At 49.2% G+C, this 12,273-nt stretch overlaps 1 protein-coding gene across 4 annotated transcripts in view; it reads left to right on the plus strand.

Moving 5' to 3' along the window:
* The first annotated feature begins 317 nt into the window (after positions 1 to 317).
* The window catches only part of Pde1c (phosphodiesterase 1C), a 258,131-nt gene continuing 246,175 nt past the window's right edge, over positions 318 to 12,273 (plus strand). For all 4 annotated transcript variants that reach the window (XM_070014239.1, XM_070014241.1, XM_070014240.1 and 1 more), the window contains exon 1: positions 318 to 771. In XM_070014239.1, the coding sequence (XP_069870340.1) occupies positions 687 to 771 (85 nt within the window). In that variant the 5' untranslated portion in view covers positions 318 to 686. The remainder of the gene's footprint in view (positions 772 to 12,273) is intronic.

Genomic DNA, 12,273 nt, shown 5'->3' on the forward strand with positions numbered 1-12,273 from the left:
AGCAACTGGGTTACACGAGCTTGCATGCGCATGAAAGGGTGTGTGCATTGTGTGGTGTGTATGTGCATGCATGTATGTGCATGTGTGGATACGTTTCTATGTATGCGTGTGCATGCGAGTGGTGTATGTGTGCGCGCGTGTGTATGTCTGTGTGCGCGCGTGTCCCTGGTGGCCACTTCCCTGCCTTCCTTGTTTGGAGTAAACTTTGGCGGCGCGGCGCAGTTTGCTTTCCGTGGTGGCGCGGGCGGTGCTTGGGGGGAGCTCCGCGCCTAGCTAGAGGAAGCAGGGCGCCACCGAATCCCAGCCGCTCCCCCGGGGTTCCCGAACGCCGCCTGCCTCTGGAGACGCCAGGGTGAGGCGGGGATGGAAAACAGTGCGCGGGCTGCGGAGGCTCTGGGGGAGTAGCGAGGCCGGGCCGCCGCCTCCCCACCCGCACCCACGAGGGCCTCGCTGCGTTCCCGCGCCCGGAGCACCTCCGCTCCCCTCCGAACCAAGGAGCCATGGCCACTATGGCTCCTTGACGTCCCTGCCGAGGCCCGCGCTCCGCTGCTGTCACTGCGGAGACAGTGCGCCAGGGACCGGGACCGGGATCGGGGCGCGCGGCGAGAGGCGCACGGAGCCCGGGGATCGGGACGCGCCCGGCGCCCGGAGCGTCCGGATCCGAACTCGGACCCGCCGGCCCAGCCATGAGCGACGCTAGCAGCAGGAAGGAGGGCTTCAAGAAGTGCCGGAGCGCCACGTTCAGCATCGATGGCTACAGCTTCACCATCGGTGAGAACTTCCGCCCGGCTTCGGGCTTAGGAGCGCTATGGCTTAAGCGGGAGAGGGTGGATGGGGGTCCCGGAGGAGGGGATCCATGCCCGCCTGCCCTCTGGGCACCCCTGGCTGGGCACCCCGCTGGACCAGGTGTTCTGCGCTACCCCTTCCTCGCTGTGGTAAGAGGAGGGTAGGAATACGGAGGGTAGGCGCGACAGAAAGTGACAAGAAGACCCCAAGGCAGAAATCCAGAGGTAGAGACAGCATGACAGACCAGGAGACACAGGACAACGATGGAGAGGAGAGTCTGACTTAGAGGAAGGGGCGCATTGAGTCCCAGGGAGACAGCAAGGCAGGGGGGCAGGGACAAAACCTGGGTAACCCAAATACTTGAGTAAAAGCTGCGCTGTGTGGTGAAGTCTCCTTTCCCCCCCTGCTCTGGGCTCCCAGGCCCTCCTGCCCCAAGCTCCACGGGAAGCAGAGAGTACTCAGTAAAGACCCTCATCACCAGGCCTTGAACCCTGCTTCCTCTGCTTACACCTGGCCTTGGAGGCCAAGGGAGCTCTTTGGCACGTTGGGGGCACTCAGGAGCCTAGCTCTCAGGGTCCCCCTAAGCCTTGGGAAACAGGGCGAAGGTTTCTTTGCTTGGTAGGTTTGCAGTAGTGGGAGTGGCAGGCAAGGAAAACAGAGGATGGGCAGCTCCACCTGGGCCACTTTTGCTTCTAATGAGGTGGTCCTAGAACCCTGGGCATGGGCTGCTCCCCCTTCCTTCCCCAAAGACAGTGACTTACACCCTCAGACTTTGCCCAGGCCAAGCCTGCAATCTTGTCTGCCTTCATGTGCTGGTATCACTTGCCTCTCCCCAACTCTGTCTGGGCCAAGGCCCCATTGCACTGTATCCTGGGAGCTTCCCAGCAGAGCTCCTGCCCTGTCTGAACTTCCTGGTCCACAGCTGCCGGCAGTTCTCTTCCCACTGTGAATTCCTTGAGTCTGATTCTAGGTAACTTCATCTCTCACCCTCCAGCCAAGTAAAGATGAGTAAAGACTTGCCAAGAGCAAATGTATTTCATTCAAAGGTCATTGTAGCTGACACAGGTGGCTCACGCCTGTAACTCTAGCTACTCAGGAGGCTGAGATCTGAGGATTCCTTTAGAAGGCAGGCCTGGCAGGAAAATCTGTGAGACTCTTAGCTCCAATTAACTACCAAAAAGCCAAAAGTGGAGCTGTGGCTCAAGTGGTAGAGCATTAGGCTTGAAGGAAAAAGCTCAGGGACAGTGTGTAGGCCCTGAGATCAAGGTCTAGGACCTGCACACACAGACACACACAGACACACAGACACACACAGACATACAGACACAGACACAGACACAGACACAGACACAGACACACACACACACACACACACACACACACACACACACACACACACACACACACACACACACACACACACCAAGAACATTGTATTGATTTTCTTGGCTCTGGAAGGAAAAATTTCAGATATGTATTTTTAGCTTTTCTTAGGTAGTTTCTTCCAGTCTTATCTTCCTCAAAGTGTGTTTTCTAAAAAGTGGGGTCATCCTCCTCTGAGGACCCCTCCCTCCCTTCAGAAGAGAGGGGCTGCAGGTGGCACTTGCTGCTGGTCAGAGGGACCCCAAGGGAGGTGATTACTTATAGATTAAACAGCTGCCAGCTTTTTTCATTCTGCCCTTCCTCCTTCACCCCACCCTTCAAGGAATGCTTATTCAATCTTACTGAAAAAAAAAATACAATGTAGTAAGATGCCTGCCATGTGGTAAACTTTCAGTCCAGTGTAATGGTGGCAATAATTTAAGGCACTAAGCCAATAGATGGGAAATTAGGGAGACAAATGGGGGTTTTAAGCCCTGTGTTCAGAGAATTTTCAACCCTTGGGGTGAGGTGAGTTGAGCACACAACCATTTTACAAAGCAGAATTACTTTAGGCTAATATAGTCATTGTAGAAAATACAAGTAATCAAAAAGAAAATCACTAATTTTCTAACTCAATGCTAACCATTAGTATTTCTGCATAAATACATTTGCGGGGGCAAAAAAATCAATCATGGTGATTAATGATATCTCATTAGCTTTGCTTCCTGCTATAATAAGGTATTTAATCAATCTCCTATTGTTGGTACTTAGGCCTTTCATTTTTACCATAATGAGCAATGATAAATATTGAAATCCCTGAATACATCCATGAATACTTAGCTATCACTGATTAGTTCCAGAATATTCTGTACCTTTATATGTACATACCATGTGTATGTGTATGTATGTGTGTTTCTGTATTAGTGTGTAAGTGAGATCGATGCTTGCTAGGCAGGCACTCTACCACTTGAACCATGCTCCCAGCTCTAGCGTCTACAGTTTTAGGAACTGTAGCCTGTCAAGTTACTCACCCTTCTCAGTGCTGGCCACCATCATTTAAAACAAGGTTGGAGGTGGATGGCTGGGTCTCAGAGGTCCCACACATTATTTTACCTCTTTCATAAAACTGCTTTTCTATTTCTTTTTCAACTATGTTTACTGTCTGGGGGGTGGGTAGGCTTCATCATTTACTAATTTCCGAGAACTCTTAATCTCGCTGATATATGATGTATTCCATGTAATCATGATGAGTGCGTTAATGAACATATCATATAATTAAATAATACTCATATTCATAGACATATGTAGATGTGTGTATGTGTATATATGGATACACACATACATGCACATACCTATAGATGTGTGTATAGTACACATCTACATGTGTGTGTCTGTATGCACCTGCATATGGAACTTGCACACACTTGCAAGCACTATGAGATGTGTTTGGTGCAAATCTGTCTTCTAAGCAGGAGGACTCCTGTCCTTGCAGACTGGGTATATGGCTGGCAGTGAGGACTCCTGTTGTCTCCACATCTGTCCTGGCAGCTGTGGGTACAGGATGGGCAGGTGGACAGGTGCCTAGTGCTCTGTGGCAAAGCATCATGAGGAGATCTTGTAGTCCCAGATCTCCTTTCTTTGTATAGTCCTGGGGAGACCTGAGAATCTTCCAGAGGAGGGCCTATGCAGACAAGGGGGGGTCTCAATAGGGGTAGGTGGTGGTGGGGTGATCCAGCTCCAGGTCCTAAGCACACTCTCCTTGGAGGCTCCTGACCAGTCCTGTCCCTCAGGAGTGACATCCCCAGGGACATCTGGACAGCCATGGGGCATCTTTAAGGGCCACCAAGGTAAAGGGGACCTAGAGACAGCCTAAAATAGGTGAGCAGAGGTCAGGACCTTAAGAAGGCCAGCCCTTCCCAGTGAGGAGTGACCTACTGTATCCCAAGGGTACCCTGTCCTGGGACACCCTATGTGGGACAGCTCCCCAACGCCACCACGGGGCAACTCCACCAGAGACCCTTTCCATGGAAGTCTGGAGCCCCTGAACCTTGCATCCCTGACTGGGTTTGCAGGCAGCACCTGTCTGGGCTGTCCTGAGAATGATCGGCCCTGGCGAAACGGGCGGGTGGTACCGGGCACCATGTCCCCGGGCTTGCTCATCTCTTTCGCTAACTGGGAAAGGCAACCATTCTGACCTCATTCAGAAATAGGCACCCCAAGACTGAGAGGAGGTAACTCACATCAGAAGGAAGTGGCAGGAGCAGGTTCAAACCACATCTGTGCTGGCCATCATCCCAGGGATTCCTCCCACTCCACAGTGGGTGTTGTTTCTGCAGGAGCTTTGGGACAGACAGCTCATCACCTCAGTGAAAAGAGACCTCAGGGGTCCTCAGATCTGTGGAGCAGCCCAGTGAGTGAGACCAGAAAGAGCAGAGACAAGTGCCTTAGCAGGGCCGGCCCTGTGCCTGGAGGAAGATGGGCAGAGAAACAGGCTCCTTGGCCTGGTTGCCATGAGGCTTCTGGTTCTGGCCTCCCTCAGGGCAGGTGACTTTGGCTTTTCTTTGTATGAATTTCTCAGGTCACAAGATGGGTATGTGGTATATGACCATATACCCAGCTGAGCCAGAAGAACTTGGCTCAGCTTCCATGTGCAGGACATCTCTAGTGTGGCTGGGGCCTGCAGTGAAGGCTGTGTCTTGATGTCCCCCTGTGCTGGGGTGGGGTGAGTGCACATTTGAATAGGAGGTGAGTGGAGATGTGCGGAGTACTATCTTGTTTTTTTTCAGAGAACCTTCCCAGTGTTCTTCCTATGGGGTTGCTAGTGAGTTGATTCATAGCCTCTTGTTTTCTTGCTCAGGCGGCTTGAACCCTAAATACCCTCTCCTCACCCCCAGAGTAGACTGTGTGCAAAAACACCACTTGTGTTGTGATTCTCCTTTCTACAGATGGGAGTGAGGCTCTGCTGGTTTTCCCTCTCCTCTGTCCAGGGAGTTTGGGGCTGCAGGTGTGGAGGACAGGAGGGTGGTGGGATGCAGCCCCTACTTCTCTCAAGATAGTGGTGGTGGTGTAGAAAATGCCAGTCCTGTTCTGAAGAGGTGTCATTAACGGAGCCATTCGTGTCCTGTAGCAACTGCCTTGCCTGCATGTGTTTCATTCCTTAGATTGTCCCAGAGGAGGAAAAATAAGGTTCCCTAGACAGGTGTCTCAACGCCAAGGGCCAGGAGGGAGGGCTCCCTGTCTCCCTTCCAGGCTGAGGGAAGGGGACTGCTGTGGATACTTTTCCCAGAGGCCATCTGGAGGATGGGCAAAGCTCTGTGGATACCTGAGGCCAGAGGGACTTGGCTGCCAGCACCAAGGATGTGGCCCTCACTCCAGCACATACCGATGCCCCTGGCCTTTGACGGCACGTGTATGTTTTCGGACTCTCTCAGTCCTCTGTGCTGAGTGTCTCATCTTTATCTGCCTGCGTGTCCAAGTACAGGCAAGACCTTTGGACCTTTTTATACCTGTCCATGGAGAATAATGAGCACAAAAATAAAGATCTGAGATAAAAATACAACAGGGCTCTCATCCATAGAGGGTGTGCTCCAAACCAGATCCAGACTGTGGTTTACTTATACACCATATTTATAATGAGATTTAATTTATAGCCTAGTCACCATAAGAGATGAAGAATAGCTAATGATAAAATAGAATCATTACAATAACATAAAGTTAGGTGAATGTGTTCTCTCTCAAAATGTCAGATCATGCTGCAGGATATCATGTAGTCAGATGATACTAGCAGGATAAAATAGTACCTACTTGCTGGGCAGTGACGTCAGCTGGGATCCGTGGGCAGTGATGTCAGATGAGATCTATGGGTAGCATTTATGGGAGGCCCAGCCTGCAGATTGCACAATGTATTTTGGAGCCTATGAAAATATTTTGCTTTCTTTTATAATTGGGAAAAATAGGCTTTTAGGTTAAGCCAAACCTTAGTAGGGTTTCAGCTGAGCGAGATGAAGATGCTCTAGAGCCTTGTGCTGCACGGCGCCACCAGTACCAGAAAAGTTTTATAGGAAGTGAGACCTCACCTCAGGTGCTCCTACCAGGAAGAACAAAACAGCAAAGCATAATGTATTTTTTATATATGTTTTCATTGTAAAAATACTGTACAGAGGCGTTGTAGTTACATCAGTAAGGCAATGAGTACCAATGCAATACTAAAACACATTTAAAAGTTTTTCATGGGGAAGGGGTCCATAAAGGCTGACATGTCTAGGACCCATGGCAATGTTAGCAGGGAGGGTAGGGACTGGGACATTGAGACATTCGAAATTGATAGCTTGAGCTCTGGTGACTCACAGCTGGAATTGTAGCTATTCAGGAGGCTGAGATCTGAGCGTCTACGTTCGAAGCCAGCCTTACAGAAAAATCTGACCCTTATCTCCAATTACCAGCAAAAAGCTAAAAGTGAAGGTATGGCTCACGTGGGTTAGTGCCAGGCTGGAAAGGGGGAAGATAAGAAAAGTTGATAGCTGGTGTGTTGGTTGAGAAACATTTCTGGAAGTAGAGCTGTGACTCAAGTGGTAGACTATTAGTCTTGAGCAAAGGAACCACAGGGACAGCTCCCAGACTCCGAGCACACACACACACACACACACACACACACACACACACACACACACACACACACACACGCACACGTACACACACACACAGACACACACACACACACAAAGAAACATTTGCTGTTTACTAAGTTCAGGAGGATCTGTGGGAAGACAGGGTACCAGGAGGAACTGTGGAAAGACAAGTACCAGGAGGAAATCTTGGCAGTGTACATGTTCAGGGGAGACAGAAGATTCAGAATCCACAGGGGTGTTAGTGTCCTTCATCTTGAATGAGTTGCTCATGCTTCTCCATCTGTCATGAACTAGCTGGGAAAAAAAATCTCTGAGGCTTTTGCCACTTTGGAAGGAGATGAGCTTTTAGTCTTGATGGCCACAGAGAGTGGCCAGGGTTGGTGATGGTGACAGATCATTGCCAAGTTCAGAGAAAAGGGGAAGGAAGCTGCAGGGAAGATTAATGATGAAATCAGAGTCAAGATAACTCTTGAGTCAAGCACATCGGGCCTCGTGAATACGAATTTGCTGTTTTTACATTCACAGTGAAGTCTGATCACCACCAAGTTAGATTCAAGAAAGAATGGAGGCTGGTTTGCGTGTAGCTAGCTATCTGGGGATTTTATCTGGTTCTGGAACAGACTTCCCTGGGAAATGGGGCAGGGAAGAGATTTCCTAGAGTTCCTATTTGCCTACAGGCTCAGCTCTAGACTCTTGTCATGACTTCAACTTTTGGTAGTAGATTTGGTTGTTACAAAGATTAAAGGCTAGAACAGGAGTAGTGTTGGCAGTCCAAGCCTGGGTCCTGCTTGGCAATGGCTTGCTGGGTTTAGGAGCATGGATTCTGGAGCTTGCTACTTTGGCCTAGTTATTGCTTTGAAGTTAATAGTAGTTGTGTGATCCTGGACATGCTACTTAGTTTCTCTGTGTTTCAGTGTGCTCATCTGTTAAATGGAGATAATTATTCTTCCTCACTTCCCAGGATGTTAGATTAAGCAAGTATTCAGAACTACACAGGGGACACAGTACATTCTATATCACTCATGATAATTGTTTATTATTATTATTATTATTATTATTATTATTATTATTATTATTATTATTATTATTATTATTATTATTGTTCCGTCATGGGGCTTGAACTCTGGGCCTTGGTGCTGTCCCTCAGCTTTTCAGCTCAAGGCTAGTGCTCTACCATTTGAACGACAGCGCCACTTCCGGTTTTCTGGTGGTTTATTGGAGATAAGTGTCTTATGGACTTTCCTGCCCAGGCTGGCTTTGAACTGCGATCATCAGATCTCAGCCTCCTGAGTAGTTAGGATTACAAGTGTGAGCCACTGCTCCGGCTTGTTATTATTACTTACAACAAGTTTTCCTGATGTTATTAACATGAAAATAACAACAAAACCAGCTCTGAGTTCTGGCTCATCAGAGACTGATGTATACTGTTCTTGAAAATCTGTGAGGGCAGCCTTGTTCCTCTGGCTTTCAATGGTCCACATTGGAGTTTCCTACCAGACATTAAGGGCAGTACCTTTAATGTCTCTTGGGGCCTGTGTTCTGCCATGCTGGATTCTTGTTGGGTCTCTACGTACCCCAAGGGTGGTCTTTCAGGATGTGTCTCGACCTATGATGGTTTAGTAAAGCTGGTGCCAATAACTGCCAGGTCCTTGATGGTTTGTGAGCTCACCGCAGCCAGGATGGATGCCATTTGGAGAGAAATGTGACCAAGAAGCCGTAGGTTCCAGACCCAACTCTACTTCTTCCTGCCATTGAGGTCATGGGACATGCATTTGCCATTCTGAGCCTCAGGTCCCTCACTGGTGAATGGTGATAGTCACTCTGATCACCTTGGTGGGGGCATTGGGCAGGCTCAGGGATGTTCTAGATGCCTGGCAGTCAGTAGCTGGTGGTGGTTTTGATGATGGAGAAGCTCTGAAATCAGGGAATGGGCAAAATGCCCAGACCCACAGCTGTTCCCCTGCCTGGTGCCCACCAGCTTGCTCCCCGCACCCTCCCACGTTCCCCAACCAGCCACTTAGACGAGTGTTGGTGTGGCTGCCAGGCTGTCTTCATTTCAGAGTAGAATTTCTGACCAGGCTGGGATGTGGAGTCCCTCCCTCTCCTCAGCTGGGGCTGGGTAATTGGTGTCAGCTGTTTTGGTGAGAGCCTAGTGGTGCTTCCTGTGCTGCTAGCCAGCAGACTCAGGGGTGTGGAGGGAGCTTGGTCACAGAACCAGGCCTCCCCCACGAGGCCCAGTGGCTTGCAGGCTGGAAGATGGTTTCTGTTTGATGGAGGACAATAGTGGCTAGGTAGAGTCTGACCCACTCACAGCTCTGGCTGTGTTGGGCCATGTCACTGCTGCTCATGAGAACAAACCATGTTTGAATCACTGACTTGTCTCCTTGCTGCTCCATGTGCTCCTTGATAGCTCCAGGGGCCTCCCAGGGGCTCCCTGGTTCTGAGAAGGAAGGCAGGGAGGGTGGGGGGGCCACTCTAGACCTACACGTCCCCAGTGATCAGCCCCACAGGAGAGGATGAGCTAGTGACAGGGTAATTCAGTTTTCACAAGTTGACATTAGATGAGGGAAAAGTGACTCACCCAAGATCAAACTAATGAGTGAAGGTTTGCATGCAGTTCTTTTCTGTCCCAGGGCTCTTTCCTGGCTTCGTTCTCCTGTGTTTCTGGTTGGAATATTGCGTGGGGTCTGATGGGTTGGCTATTTTTGTCCTTGGATCATCTCAAAAGACTGTGATATATATGGTGGGAAAAAAATATTCCTCCTTTATTTTTAGATCAACCAGAAGTTGAGTTGTTGAACTCTGGCATTCATCATTATGAGTGTTTTTTGTTTATTTGTTTTTTGTTGTTGTTCATGGGACTTAAACTCTAGGCCTGGGTACTGTCCCTGAGATCTTTCGCTCAAGCCATGTTCAGTTTTCTGGTGGTCAACTGGAGATAAGAGTCTAAAAACTTTCCTGCCTGGGCTGGCTTTGAACTGTAATCCTCAGATTTCAGCCACCTGAGTAGCTAGGATTACAGGCGTGAGCCACCAGTACCAGCTGTTTTTTTTTTTTTTTTTTTTTAACTTTTCTGAATCTTGTAAAGTAGGAATAATACATATAGTCTGACCTGTTGCCTGGCAAGGAGACTATGGTAAGGGGTTAATACTCCCAGTTCTTCTCCTCCTCCCCATCCCCAGCTCCTTCATGCATTCCAAACCTGAGGAATTGTGGATGTGCACTCACACAGTAGAGGGCCCTCCAGCCTTGGAAGTTTTTGCCCTCTGAGAGGATCCGGGAGAAAGATAACACAGCTTAACTTCCATGGGGTCCAGGCAGCCCAAATTAACACAGTAGGATTTAGGCAGAGTGGGAAAGTGGATGCATTTCTATTCTAAAGTCATTAGTTTACCACTTCCCAGAGGGTTCCCCTGTGTCTAATGACTCCCTTCCATTAACAGTTGGAAGTTACTTTAGACTTCCAAATTGTGTCAAGTTGGTGAGTCTTGACGGAGTCCCCAGCGTCTCAGAAAGTGCAGGCTGGTGCAGAGCTCAGCTCCTGCCTGACCATTGCAGGACCCCAGGGAAGCCTGATTTCCCAACAAGGTAGACTTTCCTGTCTCATCACAGCCATGCACGAGGCCAACTGCTTGAGAGGGAAAAGGCTTCCAAGATGCCGACTTTAGTCCAGTTGTGAGACTGCGAGCCTGCTTTGTGTGACTGTTTCAAGGAGGCCATTTGGGGGGATTGATTATGCAGTTGTTCTTCAGGCTGTTGCCCCCATGTTGACAGCAAGGCTTGACCACTTGTGACACACTTCCCCAGACCTCAGCATGGCTGATCTATCCAAACCCTGGCCCGTGAGATCACCACGATCAGCTTCACTGGGCAGATGAACTGAGCCAGCGGGGTAAGGACGTCTGTGGCTGGTACCCCCTCCTCAGGGAGGCGAGCTGAATTCCAGGGGCCATGCTACCTCCTCACCCTTCCCATGGCCAGGAGGAGCCAGAGGAGTCCTTACCATGCCAAGTGAAATGAGGGTTCACAGAAGTTGGTGATTAGTTATAGAGCAATGACTCAAGTCTATGATTCTGAAGGATGGGGCCTCTCTGAAGGATGAGCCTTCTTTACTTCCTTTTCCTGTGTTCCTACCTCCACCCAGCTAATCAGACTCAAGTCTTGAGGATTCTCTAGTCCTCCAGTTCAATAACCATCTGGTGGCTTCTCTTTGCTTGTAGCCAGGCCCACAAGCCCAGTAGAACCCATGGGATTTCCTGACCCCGTCCTTGCTTTTATCTGGGTTTATGCTCTCTGGAGACCTTGCTTGGCAGTGGCCAGAGTCACTCACTAACTGTCCACTGCCACTCTAGCAGCTGGTCCCACCCTGCACCATGACAGTGCCAGCACTATGGGATAGTGTCCCAGGTTTCCAGATTCATTGTGGAAGGTCAGCATGCACACTAACACGGCCATGGATTTGGGGCAGGCTGTGCAATCACTGTTGCTTGCCCTTCTTGCTGGTAGGATGGAAGCTCTTTCAATTATCTCTAATGGAAATGCTACATTGCTATAGAGACGAAGCTTCTCTGTTGGTTCCTGTGGGTCAGCGTGCATTTACCACCCCAGCTGAACTTGACCTTGTGTCCCTGGTGGCTGTCAGCCTGAGCTCTACAGGAGTGGAAGATTAAGGGCCCCTGGAATCAGGAGTTGGAGTCCTGGGCTAGGCTGTTTTCAGAGTTGGATGCATGATGAAGGGAAACTTGTAGTAATTACTGAGCAGATGCCTTTAATGAGGTCCCTGCTGGGTTCCCAGCTGGCATCCAGGGCTCTGCATTGGGATGGGAGCAACAAAGTCACCGGATCATCCTGTGATGTCACATCCTCCCCTTGTTGCTATAGCAGCTGTAATCAGCCCACTGGAGGAGTCTCTCTGGGCGGTGGCAAGCCAAGTCTTCTTTCACTAATGGGAAGCTTGGTGGCTTCTACCATAAGAACCAGTGTGCCAGTGCTCATAGAACAAGACAAAGGCCTAATAATTCCTGCAGGCCATTATATTACCACTCTGGCCATTGTGCAGCAATGAGCATGCACATGGTACGTGCTGACTATGGAAAGATGTACAAAGATTGGCCAAGGAAACAAAATTGTACTGGTAATATCAACATAGCATTTGGTTAGCATTTTGTTCACTATCTTTCTGAGCAGTGCATTTAGTGAATGTACACACATGCATTGATTATTTTTCAAGTAGGGGATCATTACTGTTAGCAAGTACTTTGTTCCCAGCCATAGCAAGGTAAAAATAATATCTCTTTATCTCAACTTCATCTCAATGTTCTTTTTCCTCAGAGTTGTTAAGGTACCATGCGGTCTGTTGCTGAATGTTGACGTTCTTTCTGCTTTCTCCTGGTCACAGATAATGTTACAACAACTACCATCATGGCTGCCTCTCTATAAATTTGTTTAGCTTCAGGATAAATTTCTAGAGGTAAAGTTGCTGAGTAGAGAGGCACTT

Source organism: Dipodomys merriami, unplaced genomic scaffold, assembly GCF_024711535.1.
Source record: "Dipodomys merriami isolate MVZ:Mamm:240054 unplaced genomic scaffold, mDipMer1.0.p SCAF_94, whole genome shotgun sequence".
Taxonomy (NCBI): domain Eukaryota; kingdom Metazoa; phylum Chordata; class Mammalia; order Rodentia; family Heteromyidae; genus Dipodomys; species Dipodomys merriami.